Raw genomic sequence first — 23,110 nt, 5'->3', positions numbered from 1 at the left:
ACTTTTATTATTCATGTATTTAAATGAAAGAAAAAAACGAAGATGTCTAAAATGATGGAAGATAATATTCAATGTTAAATGACTTTGCAGTTGATGTAAGACCTGTTAAAATTATACATTTCACAGTTGGATGACCAATAGCTTTCAGATGGGGTCGAAGCTCGAGGTCAGGACGAGCCAGCCCACTTGCCCTGTCCTTTTATATTCTATGTATCTCCTTCCCCCAGTCAATCACTCCTCATGGGCATTTCTCCTTCTCAATAGGCACTCTAAATCTGCTTGCTATTCATCAGGGGAAAACGGCAACGCTAAGCTTTTTAATACCCCACTAAATCAGTTAAGGCAATCTCTGTTAGTGCTGCACCATATTTTTTACCCTCTCGACTTGCTTTCTTTGTCATGACCTCCCTTTACCTCGTTGTGGAAAGAAATGCCAATTTCTCTTCAGCGTATTGGACACAGGGTGACCACTGTGCATCTTTTTTTTCCTGTCCCTGCTGACAGCTTCATGCTGTCGGTCACAGTCGCAGCCTCTTGGGCTTAAACTGGGATTGCTCGGAGGCTTTGCCCTGACCTTCCTCTCGGGTCACTCTCTCCACTCCTCTGATCTCTGAGCTAACGAGCACTCACTGTCCTGCCTCCTGCTATGATTCCCACTTCAACCTTGTCGCTGGAAAGGGACAGCGTTCCCAAAGGGGGATGGTGTGACTGCACTGATACACTTGACTTAACAGCTGTAATGGCCTGAAACATACTGTAAGACATTTGGTTGCACGGTGGTGTGATAAACTGCACCATCCAAATAACCTCAGGAGTGTTTATACTGTATCTAACTCTGCTCGTTCTCCTTAAATGCATGACGGCTGTGTTTCCGTGTTATTATGCCGTCCACCAGCCATGATAACACCAGATCAGCGTCTCTGCTACTGCGTCATCCAACCGCGAAATGGGAGGAAATGTGGCTGCAAATGTAGCAACAGGCGTAACAATGGTTCCACACGCCGAAAGATGACCCCGAGCCCTGATCTGTATGAGCATGACTGCTGAGTTGTATAACATGACTTGAGGGACATTTAAATAAGTTATATACTTGTGCTACTGCAGGTCTGTGTCCTGTAGAGCTCTAGTCGTCATCCTTCGGTACGTGAAAGCACAGTTGATTGGAGTTTAATCAGTGGCTTTCTGATTAAAGATCAAATTCTCATCACATCCATGCAGAAATGGAAAGAAAAACACCCTCCATCACCGATAATTGAAATTCACTCAATATGCATCTGTGGGTGTGTTTACAAAGTGCAGCGTGGGTCTACTCAATAATAACATGTAGAAAGATGTTTGTGCTAAAGCTGTTTTGCAAAATGTTGAAGATTGAATGAAATAAATGTGAGACTAATGTGTCAAATTGACATGCTACTAGTTGAACAGACATCTAATAAAAAACCTTTTGTAGCATCTTAAATGAAATAATCTGGCATTAATCTGGCAAGCTACATTTTTCGTGGCATGAATTTCACTTATCAAATGAGGGAGTGTAATTTTTTAGTCACATAATTGGGTTCAAGGACAAGCTCTCGTTAGCATGCACACAACAGGTCTGTATCTACGTGTGAGGCGAAGACTTACTTTCGAGCTCTATTGCATTGTGTCGACACAAACAGGAAAAAAAGGAAACATGAAGTAGACAAATGAATTATTACAACATCAGATAAACATATTCAGATGGCAAAAAATCTGCAGCTGCTGGAACCCTCATCACTACGCTGTCACCTCAACCTCTGAGCAGCAGCAACAAATTTTCATGACTTATTTTCTTCCTGCAAACGGCGTGTTATCTCTCTGTGTTTCCGGTAGCTGCAGCTCTGCTTGCTCTCTGAGTCTAATCCCCTTTTTTTCCACACTATCAGAAATACGGTATATCAAAACAAACTTCCTGTAAACATTCACCGACACAGACAGCGCCTCAAAGCCTCTATGGCAACAACTGTTTACACCTCACATCCCTTACAGAGATGCATGAAGACTTCTGTGAAAAGTCTCTCACACTGTCTTGCAGCTTTGACCAGAGGAAACAGGCACAATGATATCTGATTTGATGTTTGCTATCGCCTCACGACAGGTCAAGGATGGCTGTAGGCCTTTTCCAACCCTCCGCCCGAGCGATCTGCTCGCTGTCAGGCTGCTTCCTGTCCTATATTCATCTCACCTACAGGCAATACTTTAAACCCTCCAAGATAAGGCCTGTGAACACCTCGCGAACAAAACAGAAGGAAGATAAAGGTGCGACGGGAGGACGCTGACACCATGCTGAGTAGCTGTCCTTGCACACAGGGCTAGACGTGCCTTTTTTTCCCCACAGAATCTGGTTCGATTTAACTTTACCTCCGAGGGATTTCCATTATTAGGCTGTCCTAGAGAACAGGAGGTGGACATGAGACGCTGTCATCGCCGCTGCAAATGCGACGGCAAGGACATAATGACTCGACAAAGCAACCACGACAAGAATGCTATGAAACGGCACAAATCTGGATGCGGGTTGCAGCAGCAGCAGACAGCTTGTGTGTATTTCTCTAACCTCTCTACCTTGTAATTAAACATCCTAGTGTCAAACGTAAATGTATGTTCAAAAGATTCATGAGCAAATCAAAGTTGCACACCACAAAGACCCATATACATACATAAAACCACTGAAAGCAAACAAACATACAAACAGGGGGACATTTTACTTGAGCATCAAGCTGCATAACAACAAAATCATTGCTGGTTACTTATGTTAATAAAGCAGCGAGTTGATTGCCAGCTATAGAGAGAAGCCACAGACTGTATGTGCTTGTAAGCACTGTAGGTTGAAGAAAAACAAGAGCGAGGTGAGGCTAAAATCAATACTGCTTTGGAGTTAGATAGCACTTCGGGGAGTCCTGTGGGACTCACTAAAAGACTAGCTGACAGGTAAGTGTCTGACCAGCAGCTAGTAAAGTAGAAACCCACATGCGTCTGCCCCGAGGTCAGTCTGACATCTGATTTACAACGAAAGAAACACACGAGTCAGTCTGACAGCAAAAGGTGAGAGAGGGAGAGAGAGGGAGAGAGAGAGAGAGAGAGAGAGATCAATATCATACTGCTGTGAATTATGTAACTAGAGAATATTTGAAGGTAAAACTAGTTTCAGGAATATTTCTGTAAAACTGAGGACTATTTCCATAATAAGCCTTCGGGGACGTTTCCCCCCAAATCTCATTCAGAGAAAATGCCATTTTAAACATAAATTATGCAACTGTCATACTGACAATTCGTACGGTTATTGATATAAATGGAAAGGATGCATTATCACATCTGCAAATTTAAAGTCAGGTGAAACAAGTACAACATCCTTCAATAACATGAGCACATCTTTTTTGCTACAGGTGTCAAACAAGTCAGATTTTCAGGTTGGTGTTGCATCGGTTAAGTCAAGTGAACACACTGCGGGATAAAACAGCATTAGACCGACATGAGGGGTGAGGTCAGGGAGGCTTGGGGTACCTACTGGTGAATGGCTTGGAGAAATTTCCTCTGGTGCTTCCTGACTCTGGCGTGGTCCATCTTTCTCACCAGTTTGGTGTTCTTATAGATGAGCCACGTCTCCCTGAGAACATTCGCAGCTGTGTTTTTCACCTAAAGTGCAAAAAAAAAGAGGGAACATCTGAGTTAGTGGTGGAACGGTTCAACAAGCCCATGGTTTGCACATTATAGGGAGAAGAAAAACATAATTTCTAATGTAATTGAACTATGGCTGAAAATCGATTAAAATATTTAATCACGATTAATCGCATGATTGTCCAGAGTTAATCACGATTGATCGCTAATTAATCACACATTTTTATCTGTTCAAAATGTACCTTAAAGGGAGATTTGTCAAGTATTTACTACTCTTATCAACATGGGTGTGGGCAAATATGCTTGCTTTTTGCAAATGTATGAGTATATTTATTATTGGAAATCAATTAACAACATAAAAAAGTGACAAATATTGTCCGATTGTAAGATGCTCAAATCATAACATGGCAAACTCAAGCCCAAAAGGCAACAACAGCTGTCAGTGTGTCAGTGTGCTGACTTGACTATGACTTGCCCCAAACTGCATGTGATTGTCATAAAGTGGGAATGTCTGTAAAGGGGAGACTCGTGGGTACCCATAGAACCCATTTTCATTCACATATCTTGAGGTCAGAGGTCAAGGGACCCCTTTGAAAATGGCCATGCCAGTTTTTCCTCGCCAAAATTGAGTGTAACTTTGGAGCGTTATTTAGCACCCCTTCTCGACAAGCTAGTCTCTCTAGCTTTAAAAGAGGCCCGCTACAACCTCCGAAAGATCGATTGTGTTAATGCGTTAAAGAAATTAGCGGCGTCAAAACATATTAGTGTAAACACGTTATTATCGTGTTATCTTTGACAGCCTTAATTGAACTCTAAAATATATAAATAGATAGATTGATTGATAGTAATGAATCGTATTTCTACATTGTAGTGGTGAATTATATTTCTGTAATATATGACGCCAAAACACTGATTTTATATATGTATAAAGCAGGCTACTTAATGGTCAAGTAGGCCGATGTTCAGATAATTGCCTCTTCTATGTCTCTGGCAACTCATCAAATAATTAGCTGGCCTGTATCTAATAGTGGTGCCGCTCAACAAGTCCACAGTTCGGTTTGTACATTTGTACAGTTTTACGGTTCGGTATTGCATCTCTAATCTGAGTCAAGAATGCAGAATGGTGATATCTGTCATGTCAAAATAACCGAATGCGGACTTTCACTTACTCTTTTTGTTAGCTGGGTGTCCATCATAAAATTGTGGACATGTTTTTCAGCTTTGGTTAACTCCAGTTTCTTTGCCACCACAGCCACCACCAAGGCAGTGCAGCCAGCACCCTGAAATAACAAGAATGGACAGGCACAAATATACAACGTGGATTTTTTACTTATTTCCAGTTATGAAATATTAGTAGAATGTTCACACAAATAATAAGGCTCTCTGTCAATATCAGAAATATTGACTGGCGAAAAAAACCTGGAGCACTCTGCAGTCTGTTTTTCTCACCATGATGCCAGTCAGGAGGCAGACTCCTTTCCCACAGTATGTGTTCGGGACCATATCCCCATATCCAATGGTAAGAAACGTGATTGAGATCAACCACATGGCTCCTAGAAAGTTGCTGGTTATGTCCTGGTTGTCATGGTACCTGTAATAAATAATAAATGCAATAGGTTGACCAACCTTCATGTACCCGATGCACTCCAACTACACCTTATGACTAATTCTCTTTTTTTTTTTTTTTAAATAGAAGAAAAAAAAAAACCAATGTATTAATGTACATATGATTAAATGTGTACTGCTTTAATATTTCCTTGTAAATCCCTCTGTCTTGATGCTCAGCTATATGAAGTGTGTACATTATCTATTTTTATGCCTTATCTATGTTTCATGCTGAGGAGTGCTGCATAGCGTGAGAAACTGATCCAGGCACCTCTCACAAGCTCTCACAGTCCACGCAGCGATGATCCACAGCGAGATGGTGAAGACCAGCAGCACGGTGCCGGGGCAGATGGTCATGAGGGTCTTCATCACGAAGCGCGTGTTAAAATTGATCTTGTTGAGCGCACCGATGCTGCGGGACGAGGCGTCCGTGAAGAGCTTGCTGTGCAGCAGCATGACACGAGCGATGAGGTACAGCCGCAGGAACATGGGGATGGACAGGATGATGTCCACATCTGCATCCGTCTTGGACGGCACGTAGGAGTAGGCCAGGCGCGCCGTCCAGGTGAAGGTGTAGTTCCCTGGGATGGGGTGGATGGCGCACACCAGGATCTCCAGGCAGATGAAGAAGATGCGCTCATATGTCATGGCTATCCTCCAGTCATCAGCCGCGTTGTCCACCATAAATAACTGCAAGGAAAGGGCACGGTGAGGCCGACGGAGGGTAACATTTCCATCATGGTGACATTGCAAGCTACAGGAAATCATTAAACCTCATTAAACAATAAGTCACAAATAGCTTTGAGTCATTAAATCTTATTTTTTAGTCACATATTTTAAAGACCCTAGCAGTTTTTTCCCCAGTGTTGTTGCCTATTTATGACAAATGATATACATTATACATTATTTTTGACCACTTTCCAGAGTGTAATTTCCAAGTCGCTGTGCTCAAAAGAGCATTTGGAGAAGGAAAGAATATAATAAATAACTGATATGATATGAACTGATAGATAAGGGGAGGACGCTACACTGTTTCAAGGCCAAAAATGCCCTTCAGATATGCACTGGGCTATCTGATCAAGGCTGCAACACTGAGATATCATGCCTTTGTTTTTCTGCATACATTTTTTCAAAAAATACCACGGTGTTTTATATGTTTTCATGTGTTTTGTCCTTCTTGTAGTTAGTCATTTGTTTCTATTGATTTCTGTAATCCCTGCTATTACCTATCTCAAGCTTTGAGCGTTCTCAAGTTTGAATTCCATATTAAAGGACCAGTGTGTAACATTTAGCAGAAATGGAATATAATACGAATAAGTATGTTTTCTTTAGTGTATATTCACCTGAAAATAAGAATCGTTGCGTTTGCTTTAACTTAGAATGAGCCGTTTATATCAACATATGAGCGGGTCCTCTACACAGAGCCGGCAGTCATGTTTCTACAGTAGCCCAGAACGGACAAACCAAACACTGTTATCTTTTCCTGCTTGGGCCGGAGACGATAACGCCATTCGCTAACGTCACTTCACCATTCACGTCCCTCATACACACACACACACACACAAACTAAGCACTGGGTCTCCTCCAAATGACCTACGCTACTCTTACAACAACTGTCTCTAGAGAAAAGCATTCGTGTTTTCGCATCGGCCATCGTAGTTCTTCTACGCGCTTACGAGGAGAGGTTTCATTTGGTTGCAATCTGCAACCTCACCGCTAGATACCGCCAGATCACACTGTACCTTTAAAGTAAAATGGATGCAATACAATGGCTGTCTGGAAGGTATACAGTTACTCGAAATTAGAGCTAAAATGATTAGTCAAGTAATCATTTTTAGTCGATCAGCAGAAAAATAGTCGGCAACTATTTTGATGTCACGTTTTAACTAAAAATAGTGAAAACATGCCAAACATTCGCTGATTCCATCTTCTCAGATGAGAAGATTTGCGGCTTTTCTTTGTCATATGTCACTATAAACTGAATATCTTTGTGTATTTGACTTTTGGTTGAACAAAACAAGACATTTGAGGACATCACATTTGGCTCTGGGATCTAAAATTCAACAATAAATGGCAAGAATGAATGTAAAGTACGTGGTTTTTAGGCCAAATTGTCTGTTTCCACGTGTCTCCACTAAAAATGACTCTGTTGTTTCTCTCTCTGCATTCAGGCTCCTTGAATAAAAAACATTACAAAATAAGTGTTACATTAGCAGCATGCAGGATGCATTTTAAACTACTGATGAGAACATCTGCCGCCTCCACATTAGCATTAGCTTCTGATCGCCTGGCCACCCCGACCAGAAGGTAGGCCGTTCCGCTGGGGACTTCAGTGTGGGTGGATTTCAACACCCCTCATCACTCTTCTCCGCCCTGTCCTCCGTCATATACAGCAGCTTCCTCACATGGTCACCTCTGCTGCTGCTCCCTCCTCTTGTTCATCCCCTCCTTTCTCCTCATCACTTTCAATCCAATCTGCGGTTATCTTCGGCCAGAAGATTCACTGCTCAGTGTATTCACCCTGAACTAATGGCTCAGCCCATGACCGCCTTCGCCCGCTCGCTCACAGTGGTCATGCTTTCAGTCGTAGATACACTCTCTCAATCTTACTCCTCTCTCTGAGTTTCATGTTTGCAGATTAAATACTATCAAACTGCATTAGCTTCCCCTACATTTGTCATATAATTCCTCTTGTTGACACGCCACACTGATATTCCTCCACATCTGCTCCTGCTCTCTCCACTCAATCACCTCAAGGTCCTCTGCCTGCCTACCGGCCGTCACAACTGGCAATAGATGTTTCACAAAATGTTGCTGTCAGCAAATACAAGCTACGAGGTTTCCTGGCGGCTGTTGTTGCCACGAGAGCAGACGCCTCTCTAAAGGAGAGAAAAGAAAAACTGCACATGATTATATTTTGGCGGACACCTCCTTAATATGCTAAGTAATGAGTTATACTGTGTCTGGTGACTTCTCGGGATGTAAAATGAAAACATGCACATACGGTAACAATGTTTCTGCTTACAGTCTAGCATCTCTGAGAACAGGATTGTGCACAGGTCGGTTCATCCTTCAGCTCAGCTCATATTTGATATTCAAACTGTGCAGTTTGGATTTTCAGTGACTTTTTTTCCCCCAACTCCACAAATACCTGCCAGCATTACCCTTGAAGAATTTAATATATATTTCAAATTTAGGGATCGTACAAAAATTATTAGGGGTCAGAAAAGGCAGAGGGTTGTGTATTTTTTAATTTGTGCAGAAAGGAGGGTGGTAAAAATAATTCTTTCATGGCCCAGGATTATATTTAATTGCATCTTTTTCTTGCAGCATTTACTGTGAAACAAGCTTGAATAAATATATAAAAAAATTACGACAAAAGATGCCTTTTCTGTGCGACATGGATCGTAAAGGTATACGTTATATGCAGAGGACAACAATCATGTCTCTGTATCAGGGCTTTTTTGCCTTATGGTTTCTGTTGGCGTCAATATGTCAGTTTTCAGACACAGTAGATATAGATCTTTATAGTTATTAGGGATTGAACATAATCTATCTAAACAACGTGCCGTTTTTTCACAAGCCAACCAAATAGCTAATTCCACTCCTAACATGCGATTCAGGCTCTGTACACAGGTTTGTTCCATCAAGCTTGAAATCAGAGTTGAGTTGAGAAATTAAAGGTGGATGGGTGTTGCAATTTTGTCAATGTCAAAGGGAGGGTCCGAACCAAATATCAACAACCCTGGGTTGGGTCTTGCTCATAGACTGTATATAAGAAATGGATGTAGTCACCGGGACATCACCCATTGGTTTGTGGACAACGGTTTTGAAGCCTCAAGTTTGACATTTTGGCTGTTGCCATCTTGCTTTTTTTGCAACCCGAAGTGACACGAGAGGGTGAAGTACAACCGAACACGACCAAAATGTCACAATTAACTTTCATGAACTGAAAACACAATGTGAAAGGGTTAAAGTTGTAAGACAAAAACAACTCCCAGACTGGACAGAGACTTGAAACTAGCGATTGAGACCATAAACTCATGTTTACAATGTTTACTGAGGTAATAAATCAAGTGAGAAGTAGGCTCATTTTTTCTCATAGACTTCTATACAATCAGACTTCTTTTTGCAACCAGAGGAGTCGCCCCCCTGCTGGTTGTTAGAAAGAATGCAAGTTGAAGGCACTTCAGCATTGGCTTCACTTTTCAGAACAGGAGTTTGCCGCCTGGTCTTGCGCTTTTAAAAAGTCAAGGTTTTAATTCCATAAGAAATAAGATGTTCATAATATCTAACACACACTGACTCGGCATCTTGCCAACTCTCCATTTAGTTTAATTTGGAACTTCTCATTATGGCAGTAAAAACTGTCCCAATCCCGGAGGGCTAATGGGATCAGTGACCTAGATTGTAAATTTTGCAGTGATATCTTACGTAAAATTGAATTGCTGAAGTAGTCATATTTCTCAAATAAAAGCGCCTAATCAGCACGTTCAAGGACAAATAAAGCACATCGATAACATGGTGCACTGCCACTTTTCTCACAGACATACATGAATGCTCCACATAAAGCTTGACAGCTTTGAAAGCACTCTGACACTGCAGCCGCTCGCTCCGCTTTATCACACAACCTTCACTGAACCCACAACAGCAAACACAGCGTGCTTATTATAGCTTCTGAGCCAATTATATGTCCACCAGCCACTGTACAAGAAATATCAAACTGTCAACAAGCTGGCACGTTACAACAAAAACAGAACAAGCTACAGCAAACACGTGTCCCCGAACAAACGGTACAACTGACCCACAAAGCCTCCGCAGCTCATTCATATTTATTTAAAGGCTACAATCAAAGTTCCCCCCAAACACTGAAAACACACGAATTAAATTTTCAGAGGCAGTTGTTCATATCAAATGAGCGACACCGAGCTCCTTTAACAAACTGACATCTGTCAGAGAAGTGTGTAACTCTAACCACAGCTCGTCTTGTTCGGCTTTCCAACTGAGTGTAATGTAGACACGGAAACACAAGCTGTGACTCCGCTCTGCTACGGTTTCTTACTTACAGAATTAGAGCTCTGAAAGCGGCTAAATCTATTGTTTGGACACACAGCACAAGCAGCGTTTTATTTTACATTTTAAACAACAAACCCAGCCTGTCAAAAGCAGTTACAAAGTTTGTTACCTCAAAACAATGTAATTAAACATTTACACGCAGGTTGCATAAGGAAAGCCTACTTGGTGGGTAAAAGCAATTATGGTAATGGATGACCTGAAATACAATACTCAAGGGCCCTTTAGCTCAGAGCATCAAATATTCCATGCTAGCAGCAGAAGCAGCAGTTATGACAGAGAGGTGGAGGAAACTATGCTGTGTGTTTTAAATCATGTCACAATACGATACGGAGGAAGAGAGGCTGGCCTAAAAACAGACACGTTTAAATTAGTTACAGGAGGCTGACAAATAATTTAAACACAGCAAGTAAGGAAAGTAGAGACATGTCTTGAAAGAATGAAAGCAAAGAAGACTGCAGTCTGGCAATCAGCATCATGACACAACTAATAGAGGCTCAAAGAGGCCAATTGAATCTTATTTGTGTTGGTCAAGTCAATAAAACATTACAATATATCGATATTGAGATATGACACTAGATATCGTCTTAGATTTTGGATATAATATCTGGGTTTTCCTGGTTTTAAAGGCTCCATTACAGTTATAAGTGATGTTATTTTCTGAACTTATACCAGACTGTTCTAGCTGTTTTATTATTTCCCTTTACCCACTTAATCATTATATCCACATTACTGATGATTATTTATCAAAAATCTCATTGTGTAAATATTTTGTGAAAACACCAATAGACAACCCTACAATATTGTCGCAATATCAATCGGTATTTGGTCAAAATTATATTGCGATATTTTGATTTTCTCCATATCGCCCAGCCCTAGTACAGAGGAGGAGTAAGGAGGTAAATCAAACACACCCCACAACCCTTCCAAACAACTATAATACTTCCTTTGAATACAGCAAGGAGGGGAAAAATAAAGGAGAAAATAATTGTTCTTCGAAGGGGCAAATCATAGATAAAACAGTTGTTTTGTATCTATGGGGCAAATGGTCTCAGAAAACCATGATGACGTCAAACCGCATCAACAAAGAGGAGTTGGACCTTGCAAACAAACTAAATGAAAATTTGGAGAAATTGTAAGCAGATTAGCTACTTAAAGGGTCAATTCACCCAAATTACAAAAAAAACATCATATTTTCTCACTAAACACTATAGTGGTATCCTGGCATGCAGATAGTTTGGGTTTTATTTGCCCATATTGTGAGATAGCTCTTCACCAACATGCTACCATGGTCACAATGACAAAGCAGGAACGCCATGGTCACATTCACACGGCTACACGTTCACACTTGGAAGCTGTCCAGTACAACCACAGTCTGATCTGTTGGCCACTGAGCTGCTCCACTGGAGCGGTTGGAGTTAAGGTAGTCTCGCATAGCCAGACCTATCTCCACAGCACTGTGTCAGCGCTAAAGAAAGGTCTGGCTCCACACATTATCATTCTGCTACAGGGGGGGAAATGTTTGTATTTCTTTAAACCGATTAAAATGATCTTGGACAGTGCAAAGCCCAGGATGCAGCGACGGTGCCCTTGCAAAATAGATAGCGCAGATAGTGGGAGAGGTGGAGAATGCTGGCTGAAGTAGGCAGCCAATGGCAGGCTTGTACCCACAGTCTACATCTGGTGAGTCAGACAAGGGTTAAGGGCCTTTCTCAAGGGCACCGCAGTAGTGGTAATGAGGGAGGGGAAAATGCTGCTTTTCACTTTCACCACTGGACTGCGGGATTGAATCGACAACCTTACAATGTTACCTTACGTCACAAGCTCGCTTCTCTAACCTTTAGGTCACCACTGACGTGTAGCAGGTATAATGTTCAACATGTTCGACATCCTAATTCAGTGTGTTGGCATTTGCTAGCTATCACAAAACACAGAGTTCAACTGAGGGTGATAGGAATGCCTTTTGTTTTGCAGGTATTTGATCATAAGCCAAAGTTTTAAAGAAATTAAAACGTTGACGTGATGAAGACGTCGGATTAAAAGTTAAAGGATCACCAACAGTTATAATAATTCATCCTGAGGGGACCATGAATGTCCGAACCAAATTTCATGGCAATCCATCTAAAGAGACATTTCACTCAGAACCATAACCATCAACCTCATGGTGGCATTAGAGGAAAAGTCAGGGGGTCACCAAAGACAATAGGCTTCACCCTCCAGAGAATGTGTGCACAAAGTTTCATGGAAATCCATCCAACAGTCAGTCTGGACCAAAGTGGTGGATCGACCTACCGACAGCCTGACTAGCATAGCTAAAAATTCAACAGCAACATTTCTTTCCAGAAACAATGTCCTTCACGCCGAGCTGAGGCAGAGAAGGATAACTCCAAACCTGGGGAAATCAAACCAAATCTATCTGCATAGCCAGATACCTTTATACTATACTTGAGTTGTGGTGACGTGTTTTGGGATTTCAGGATTGTTTTTGTCTAGTGTTTAGTGTTGAATGTCTTGTGCTTTGTTGTGTTTTCTTTGTCTTCTAACATCTTGGGTCCATGTTGGAAATAAGTATTTCCACTTTAACACGTTATCCTTTGGATATTTTTTTGTTTTCTTTGCCTGATAATCCATAAATAAAATCAATCAATCATAGAAAAATGAGGAAACAGAGTATGTTTTTTTTGTAATTTCGGTGAACTTTTTTTTTAATTGTTTGCTCTTTAATCTGGCCACTATAACCCATTTATTTTTACATGGACAGACACAAACACTTAATCTAATTCCAACCTTAACCCTGGCCAAAATGTCCTCACTTTCCAAAAAAATGGTATCCTCACAGTGACAATAAAGTAGAAGAGCCCACACATTAAGCCCCTGCATTGTGCAACACATCTCAGAGAACAAACAGCTGATACGGTGACCACGAGGACGAGTCGAGGACCATTCCAGCACTGGTCAGTCACTGGCTTCTCAGCTCGTCTTCTGATGGACACAGAATACAGTCTAATCACTAAGAGTGCACACCCCTTGCTCATCATGGTACAGGTTGAGAGACAATACAGCTGTATAAGTCCTGAGATCATCCTCCGCCTGCCGCTGTCCTGCGTCCACTCTGTGCTGTCTCAGCGGAGCTCACCTGCGCTGCTAAGCTGGGTTGGTTACTGGTTTCACGACGCTCAATATAACTAATGGAGTCCGGCTCAATATTTAATCTGTGTAATGTGGAGATGGGAGCATATATCTTGTCACTGGGAATGAAATCGCTCAATCTCATTAGTGAATTAGGTTGAGAGGTTCTGCCCGATTAGACTTTAATGCAATGCTTTATTTATGATATCAAAGTGAGCCACTAAGAGGCCACTTTGCTGAGTAAATCCGAAACTGTTGCTGATTCAGTTTGCTTTTGTTTCTGAAATTAAGTCTCACATTTGCATATACATTCTTCTATTCAAGCAAAGTTAAGCCTCCCTGAGCCAAAGTAAAAGCTTGTATAAATCTTTCTTTCTTTAAAGAGTTGCTGCTCCGGCCAACAAATTAATAACCTCGAATCACCTGCATGTTTAAAGGCAGATGCAATTGAGTGAATGCCATGAATAAATAATTTTTAGGATTCTCAACTCATTGGGAGGCTGAGTGTCTCTGCCCTTGAAAGCCTGTATGTTCACTGAAAACATTGAGGTCACCAGCCAGCGGTGGTTATCTGACTCCTGTCTGGAGTCTCAGGTAGAGGACAGATTTCACTGTGAGAAATGCAGAGCGTCTCCTGCAGTTATCTCTGACACATACACACCACCCAGGGGCGGTCTGACAAGCATGGCCAAGTCTAACTTCGCTGGCACAGTTTTGGCGATGTGCTGTTATTTTATCTTTTCTGCAGATTGTAAAAATGTAATACTGTGAAACATCAGCGCTGACTTATATCACAAAAAGTACACATCAAAGACAGAACAGCCCCCAAAGCGTTTTGCATTAGTTTGGGAAAACTCAGCAGAACTGTCATCACAAGGTACGGCGACACAGCAATGGCCTTAACACAAATGCCCCTCGGCTACGAGCGCTTGATGTGAGAGGAAGAGAAAACTTTAAAAATGTCAGTTTTCTGTCTTTTTGGGAATTAGGGGGAACTCATCAACCATCTTAGCAGCGAGAGCTCCCCGCTCGTAGCTCATATCAGACTCCGACAATGACAAATCAAAGTCATCTAGCAGCTACAGACTCTAACCTCTCCATTTCCACTCACGCTGTACAGTAAGTCGCTGCCTGCCAACGCATCAACTTAAAAGTCTAAAAAGTCCTCCGGCGGATCGCCAGCTGTTAACAAAAGATATCATTGGGGCTGAATCAGGCCGATAACGTTTGAAGGAGAAGTATAAAAAGGTACTGAGCAACACCAACATGTACAAAGGAGGACTGAACATTAATATTACCTGGCCTGATTGTGGGACAAGTCTGGGGACATTTAGCAGAACATGGACACACTGTTTCTCTCTGTTAATGCACTTGGCCCAGTAGATCACCCGTCACTGCCACTGCAGCACAGCAAATGTATCGCTAAACAATTCAAATGACAGCTGGTGTCCAACATCTACCCTGTCTGACCTGACCTTTTGAGTTCTCAGTCACTCTGAGGAGGAAAAACTTCCTGTTGTTAAAACGAGAGGGCACAGTCTTTACCGAGTCTGACAAGTAAATCAGTTTTAAGGGGCTAGAAGTGGTGAGGAAATATTTCATCATCCTGACTTATGCTTCTGCATCTGACAGGCATCTGTGGGTACACATGGATGTGCATGCATAATCTATTTCCCCTGCAGGAGCAAAGACTTCTCACATGGAAAAGTGCACTTTCGAAATAGCACTCTACTAATATCCCAAAACATGCTGGGCTCATGTAGAGTCATGACCGTGGGGGTCACAAACCAGGGACATCACATTATACTGAACAACACAATAGAAGATAGCGTGTGATGTAGATAATACTACTGGCTTGTGTTTTGTTAAGTGAAATTCTATGACAGAAAACTATGATTTAAAAGGACACTCACTATTTACTAGTCAATGGGAGTACAGCATATGAAAATAGTTGTATGTCTTTGAAAAGTCTGACAAAATTATATCAAAGTATATCAGCTTGAGTTTAGAGACTTCAGATTCTTAAAGGGGACCTCGACCAGTTTTACATATCAAAGTCTGTTCACAGGTCTTGGGGAGTACTACTGCCTTTTGTGTCTCCAGAGGGAGCTGCACAATGTCCAATAAATCAGCCGATTGGACTGTTGTCAGGCTATTAAATAGGCGATATCGATCGCTGTAAGCACCATAGATGTGGGTCAATAGGGGCCTACTACACCCACTAGTAGGTTTTTATCATCTATTCACATGAAGGTATAGAAAGAAGATATAAATGAACACGACAGCGACCTTTAGCGACCGTAGTAATTATGACAGGAGCAGAAGCGGAAGTCAGGTGCTATAGGATAGACAGCATGAAACTCCATATGGTGTGGAGGTATGGGGTGATGGATGGGACACAAAACACAGGCATCCTGTGTGAAACAAACAGCGTGTAGTTTGTAGTTCTTTTTGTTCACAAGCCTTACGTTTCGCTTTCACTTTTGAATCGTAGTTATTTTAAGGCAAAACACAATGTTTTTCCCTAAAATAAAAGTGGTGATGTTGCCTAAACCTAAAGAAGTTGTAGTTTATTGTTTTTCCTAAACCTAAAGAAGCCTTTTTGTTTGTGTTCAAAACATGACGTTTCAATCGGTTTTACGTGTTAGAACGTGTTGCTTTTAAGTTTCGCTTTCACTTTTACAACGTAGTAGGCCCCTACTGACCCCCATCTATGGTGCTTATGGTGACAGATAACGCCTACTTAATGGCCTGATATCAGTCGTATTGGGTGCATAAATTGCGACTACAAGTTGAAAAAATTAAACAAATCTGGGAGCGTGGAGTTAGAAAGAAGTGCGCTTATCACCAGACCTCTGTTTTCATTTTGTTATCAACTGGTATTGCTAACTATAGCTAACAATGGCTAACCTGGCCGGAGCAAACCCCATTAAGTTTTCTGATTTATTGTACTAGAACGCGGTCAACTCGGGTGTGGCGTCATTCCCAGCACCGAAGCAAATGGAACGCAACGTAACACACCTGAATAACTGATCAAACTGTCTGCGGTCCATTTGTATTGTGGGTAATGTAGTAATGCAGGTTGTGACAAGGAAGGCGAATGTGTGGAATAAAAAAGAAAACAATATCTCTGGTTCTTTTGATCTTTTTTTGTATTCAGTCTAAATCAATGGATTACTCTTTTACTGTAACAGTAAGCGTCTGTTATAAACTAGGGGCAGCGTTAAGTTTGAAAGACATGGCAGGGAGGGTCTAATAAAAAATTTGAGCTGATAGAATTAAATTGAATTCATATGAAGTCAAATCAAATTTTTATCAGATGCAAATGAAAGAAGCAGAAGAGAAAATCAAAAGGAAACACACACATCCAGAGCAACTGTGTGTGCATATGTGTGTCATTAGCAAGATAGATTTAGAATTAATTTGTCTGCGTGTGTGTATGTGTGCAAGTACATACAGTATGTCAGTCTGCAGGAGTAATGACAGACTAGCAACAACAGGCACAAATTCCCTTCAGGCAGGGAAGCAAAGGAGCAGCTGGTGTGGTGGAAGTCGAAACATAAACACTATGAACTGGATTTAAATAGTAAGACAGAGTCAGGTTCCAAGAACCGGCTGATAGTTTTGCTCCAAAGGGGGGACTTGATGAATTAGGTGTTCAGGCTTCTACGTTTGAATAAGTTGTATATAAATCATTGTGGAGAGGGGATATGTGATGAAAAGTGCATTGCAGTAATCCACTCTAGGGCAAACAATTGCCTTAATAAAGTTTTCTAGTTCAGCAAAAGAAGAAACATCTTTATCGTGAAGAGAAAGAGAGCTATCTCGGGTGAAAAACGTTTTTGGGTATCGACGTGACTGTCAGAGGAGTCTGGATCAAAGAGGTTTGAAACAGCCTTCCTGTGGGGTAAATGTGCACCTACTGACAATTAAAGGAATGGAAAGAAAAGCTCGTTTCAGATCTAAAATTAAATTTTCAGCTTGCTTGTAGTGAAGGAAAGAATACTGCTTCACAGCCATTTTTAATGTGTAGATCAGAGGCTTCAAGCTTTTTAAAAACTGCTATCATCACCATATTTATCAATACAGATGTGTTGCTGCATCAAGACAGTGAGAATATATGAGTGACCAGAAGTATGTACTGTAGCACAATCCAGTGCTTAAGCATTTAACTGGTTTGTTGTGAACAGGGACCATAAAAGTACGGCTGAGGCACCACTACCAATTTAACATAAAACTCACTAAATGGAAACCTGCTGGGATGACAAATGCACCTTTGCAAGATATTCATCACACCTCAATACATTATCCAACATCAAGAAAGGTTTGCACAAGCAGGAGGATAAAAAAAGCTCAGTTTATGAATTGAATAATTTACAGAGGATTAAGTAAAAGGTGTGGAGGCCGAGGGAGGGAAGAATGAACATGATACTCATGTAAACTTACAGTATGCTTTCTAATTTATAAACAGCTACTGGGAGACTGTCTGCCGGCGAAATGAAAACACTTCTGTTATGCATTGAAATATGGTAATGTGCATTTCTATCATCCCTCATAAAGAAAGGTTTACAATGAGACATCTGAAGGGGCTGACACGTTTTACTGTTGGGCTATTTCTATGACTGATTCTCCCCTGGGACTTGTAAGCACTAAATACACCAGCAAGGCTGATGAATATACTGTAGTATGCAAAAGAGGAGAGCCTCATGTATTGTCCAAATGTAATTTTTCAGTTCTGCTAAAACATATTCTTCATCTTAAATAAGAGCAGATGGAAACAGCTGGATCAGCTCATACAGTTCAGCTAAAGGCCTTTTTTTAATCGCCATTGCCATCTTTCGTCCAATTAAACATGGTGCCATTCAAGATTTGAGAAAATGCTTGAGTTGTGCTTCTTTTCAAGTGAAGTTTTCCCCTTTTAATACTAAAAAAGAAAGTATCTGATACATGAAAGCTATCTGGCAACATACGTCCACCCTGCAGAAAGTGGCACCATTCATTTTGGAGCTGTTTAACAAAGACACAAGTGCTGAAGCGCAGGAAGCCAGACCTGTAAGTAATGCAACAATGCTCCGAGGCAAGGTCATAAAACTGTCCAAGTGTTGGAGCATCTCAGGGGACGCTGGCAATCTATATTCATCCACTGAGTCCTGTGAGGAGCTCGTAAATCTTATCAAAAATGTATAATGGACTGTTAATGTGGGCGCCAAAAGATGATGATGATCACTCTATACTGTCCAAACACATCTCTACTGTCATTTATACAATCACAGAGCTGTATAGAGATGTTTTGATATTTAAAACATGGAGCCATGGACAAACATTAGACACTTTGGAGTGATACATATTATGATAAAGACACCGCACAGAAACTGAAATATAACACTTGCTTTCACAATGAGTTATTTGCTTTGGCAAATCAATAAAGCTGCAAATTCAAATTTTCTGCAAAACGCACTGACTGACAAACCTATTTGTGACATCTTATAAAGTTGTAAAAGGCTGTGTTAATTTCACATTAAATTGAGCATTTACTAAATGTTACAGCAGACTGTTGCTGCTGACCCCTCCAACAACATCAACAGTTAAGATAATAAGAAAAAAGTGTGACAACATTACCTGTATCTCTCTTGCATGGTATATGATAATCAGCCCCAGGAGAATGATTGTAGAAAGGCTTATCAGGCATTTTAGAGCTAATGAATACAGGGACTCCTGGAAAAAGAGCAACAACACTATAGCCAAACAACACACAGCATCATGACATGAAATCACATTCTTATATGGTGGTAAACCAGCCCCCCAAAAATCTGGGGAAAAAAAAAACATGCAAGTAATAATTCAGCTTCTTCAAGGTGTAGCTGCAACAGATTCTGACATGTGATATCTTTTTGGACTATTATAAGGAACATGGTTGGACAGCAGTGGGCCTTTTGGCCTGCATGTGACTACATGGGACACTTTGCAGTGAGCCCCACACTGTAAACAATTGCTGTTAATTTACAGCAGGATTTCAACAGTATTAACCTGTTATTGCTAAAAACAGTGCTTTACTGTTAATACAAAAGAAAACCTGTTAAATTTCGCTCGTAGGCCGTTTTTTAACTGAACTATAATGTATTCTTAAAAAACAGCACTTTACTGCTGATCAACTGTCTAAAGTATCATCAGTAACAGTTTCATGCAGTATTTTTTTAATTCTGGGACCTGATCTGCACATGTGAGGCTTGTACATTGTACATGATTGTAAAATCTGTGAATTAGCTCTGTTCTTCACTCACATGTTGTTATGGTTTGCATTCTGTGCTTGTAGCCAGCTATACACAGACATTTTGGGAAAAGTGTCAACAAGTCTATTATAGCCTTTTTCCTAACAAGTGCATTTAATTGTATTTAGTGTGACTATTCCTATGTCTGTAACCTGCTAAGTCTATTCATCTAGGCAAAAAAATTATGTTTATTAAAATGTATGTAAAAAATACAACCTAAATAGTGCATTAAAACAAATCAGTAAGTAAAAGAAAGGTGGAAAAACAGCTATATAATGTATCTTTAAACAGTAAATTAACTGTAAAATACTGTGAAATTAATAAAAAACAACCAGTTCAAACTGTATTTTTCATTAACAGTACAAAGCTGTAAATTTCAGCGGCAGTATAATAATGTTAATTTTACAGTAACATAAACTGCTGCCAGTTCTTTACTGTTATTTTACTGGGAAATTCTTAACATTGTATATGGTGGTAAACCAGCCCCCATAAAAAAATCTGGAAAAAAAAAACATGCATTCAGCTTCTTAAGGTGTAGCTGCAACAGATTCTGACATGTGATATACCTTTGTTGGACTATTATAGGGCTCATGGTTGGACAGCAGTGGGCCTTTTGGCCTTGCATGTGACTATACATGGGACACTTTGCAGTGAGCCCCCAGACTTATTTAAAGTGCTTTTCTATAACACTTTTTTTTATTGACTTGCTCCTGTCTTGTCACATGCTATACTAAATTAAACTCTGCAGGACGACATGTGTATAGATACGCACCTTTCCATAGGCTCCCCATGAGAGTTCAGTCTCTATAACCATAACAACGATCCCAAACATCCCAAAGATTAAAGCATAGTCGCTGAGCCTCTTCCTCTTCTCAAACAAGGCCCTCCTGTGTCCGAGCTTCTCTCCAATGTTCTGGTTCTTCTTTTTCCCCGATTTGCCTCCTCCACTGTGGCCGCAGCCTCCTCCTCCACCTCCTCCTCCTCCGTCTCCGGATGCGTAAGGCATCAGCGTGGTGGAATTGTTCTCCGGCTTGGAGACCAAAGTGTCCGACGCGTCTGCGGCTGAGATGGGCTGCAGAGGCTGCGACTCGGAATCGAACTCGTGTATGTTTCTGCGGGACGAGCTCAAGTTGCTCAGCGGCCGCATCACGCCGCCGTTGTATCTGCAGCTGCTCATGGCTATTTCATTATAGGAGTTACTGTCTTTGTGGCTGCTGCTGCCCAGGCTGCCTCTCTGCTGCCGATGCTGCTGCTGCTGCTGATGATGATGCCTGGATGAACTACCATGACTGGAGGGTGTGAACTCGCAGACGCTGTACTGGCAACCTCCTTGCCTCGAAGACGTTTCCGAAGGTGTCCTTAAAGTTCCCACAGTGGTCGGCGACGTCCCGCGAAAGACGAGGCTTTTGCGCGCATCGCAGGTGCAGCTACTGCAGGTGCAGCGTTGCTCGTGCTGCTGCACGCTGCTGCAGTAGTGCTGGTACTTACAGTGCTGCTGGAACTGCTGCTGCTGCTGCTGCTGGTGGTGCTCGGGGAAGAAATCGTTCTGCAGCTGCAATGATGGGGTTTCCATGTCAGTGCTGCCGGTTAAAGCAGCAGTCGGGTACCACAGAGCACCCGGCGAAGGGCGTTATGGTACCTTACCGGAGGACGGAGCCGCTGCTGCATGGAGGGACCCATTTCGGCTCCGGTAGATTGTGTGAGAGCTGGAGGAGCCTCCGATTGGGCCGAAGGAGGGGGGGGGGGGGGGGGGGGGACCAAAACAACTGTCTCGACGTCATGAAAAAAAGGTTGCAACCATGAGATGTGAAGCCCAGCCTCATTTCATCAGGATCAACAGTATTATTTTGCTTTTGGAGATCTATACCTGTGCACTTTCATTTATAGAGATCTGAACTTCTGAAACTGCAAGCCCAAAAAGAATAGCTTTTTTAAAAGTGTAAATTAAAAAACATACTTTACTGCTGTTAAATATCACCCCATGAACACACTTCTGCATTGAAAAACGTCATGAAAAAAGGTTTAAACCATGAGATGTGAAGCCCAGCCTCGTTTCATTAGGATCAACAGTATTATTTTGCTTTTGGAGATCTATATCTGCACCGTTTATAGAGATCTGTACTTCTGAAACTGCAAACCCCAAAAATAATAGCTTTTTTAAAAAGTGTTTAATAAAAACATACTTTACTGCTGTTAAATATCACCCCATGAACACACTTCTGCATTGAAAAACGCCATGAAAAAAAGGTTGCAACCATGAGATGTGAAGCCCAGCCTCATTTATATCAGGATCAACAGTATTATTTGCTTTTGGAGATCTATACCTGTGCACTTTTACACATTTATATATAGAGATCTGAACTTCTGGAACTGCAAACCCAAAAAGAATAGCTTTTTTTTTAAATTGTGAATTAAAAAACATACTTTACTGCTGTTAAATATCACCCCATGAACACACTTGTGCATTGTGAAATACTGCCACAGTATATACGTACATACAGTATATATATGTATACATACATACATGTATACATGTATACATATACAGTATACATACATATATGCATGTTTATACATATACAGCAAATACATATATGCATGTTTACACATATACAGCATATACATGAATACAGTATATATTGAATACACATATACGGTATATACATACAGACATACTGTCTCGACGTCATGAAAAAAAGGTTGCAACCATGAGATGTGAAGCCCAGCCTCGTTTCATCAGGATCAACAGTATTATTTGCTTTCGGAGATCTATACCTGTGCAGTTTTACGCCTTTATATATAGAGATCTGAACTTCTGAAACTGCAAACCCAAAAAGAATAGCTTTTTTTAAAAGTGTAAATTAAAAACAGACTTTACTGCTGTTAAATATCAGCCCATGAACACACTTCTGCATTGTGAAAAACTGCCACAGATGCAATTTGCGCACAACACCCATCAGCCATGGCCTGCATGGGCTAATTCATAAATTCCTGACTGCTTTTGCCATTTTATTGACTTCATAGGAAACACACGTATAGCTCAGTGTCACAGCTGATTTACACGATGCTGACTCCATTCAGCTCATTGGCCTGCTGGACCATGTGATCGTGCAGGCCTGTAGAGCACCTATACATGGCTGATGTGACCGCTGGTGAAGCTGCGTTATTAATGGAGCAGAAGAGTTATAACACCCTGAGGAAATACAGCCCAGAGATTGAGCAGCTGTGGAGGCATAAACCACAAGGCTGAAACCCCAATCATCCACATGTCGTATGCAGCAGCAACAAAATTTAAGTCTTAGGACTGTTGAGCTTTTTTGTAAACCTTATTTGTAGTGGGATTATACTCCGAGCTGCGCAGTTTTGCTTCAGTTGCATTGGTAAAGTTGTCTCTCTATATC

The 23,110-nt window shown here is 41.2% G+C and overlaps 1 protein-coding gene across 3 annotated transcripts in view; it reads right to left on the bottom strand.

Annotated features, from left to right (window-relative positions):
- The window catches only part of kcnn2 (potassium calcium-activated channel subfamily N member 2), a 29,426-nt gene extending 7,971 nt beyond the window's left edge, over positions 1 to 21,455 (bottom strand). Inside the window, exons 1-7 of one of the 3 annotated variants that reach the window (XM_074617821.1) lie at positions 20,482 to 21,455; positions 19,060 to 19,155; positions 5,510 to 5,928; positions 5,083 to 5,224; positions 4,803 to 4,913; positions 3,524 to 3,651; positions 1,624 to 1,632 (exon numbers count right to left, since the gene is read on the bottom strand). In XM_074617821.1, the coding sequence (XP_074473922.1) occupies positions 1,624 to 1,632; positions 3,524 to 3,651; positions 4,803 to 4,913; positions 5,083 to 5,224; positions 5,510 to 5,928; positions 19,060 to 19,155; positions 20,482 to 21,282 (1,706 nt within the window). In that variant the 5' untranslated portion in view covers positions 21,283 to 21,455. The remainder of the gene's footprint in view (positions 1 to 1,623; positions 1,633 to 3,523; positions 3,652 to 4,802; positions 4,914 to 5,082; positions 5,225 to 5,509; positions 5,929 to 19,059; positions 19,156 to 20,481) is intronic. The other 2 variants (XM_074617822.1, XM_074617823.1) reach the window with 2 other exon arrangements.
- Between the last annotated feature and the right edge of the window lie 1,655 nt (positions 21,456 to 23,110).

This window comes from Sebastes fasciatus, chromosome 19 (assembly GCF_043250625.1).
Source record: "Sebastes fasciatus isolate fSebFas1 chromosome 19, fSebFas1.pri, whole genome shotgun sequence".
NCBI lineage: Eukaryota > Metazoa > Chordata > Actinopteri > Perciformes > Sebastidae > Sebastes > Sebastes fasciatus.
Note: the sequence above shows the minus strand (reverse complement) of the source record. Positions and strands in the feature narration are given on the sequence as shown.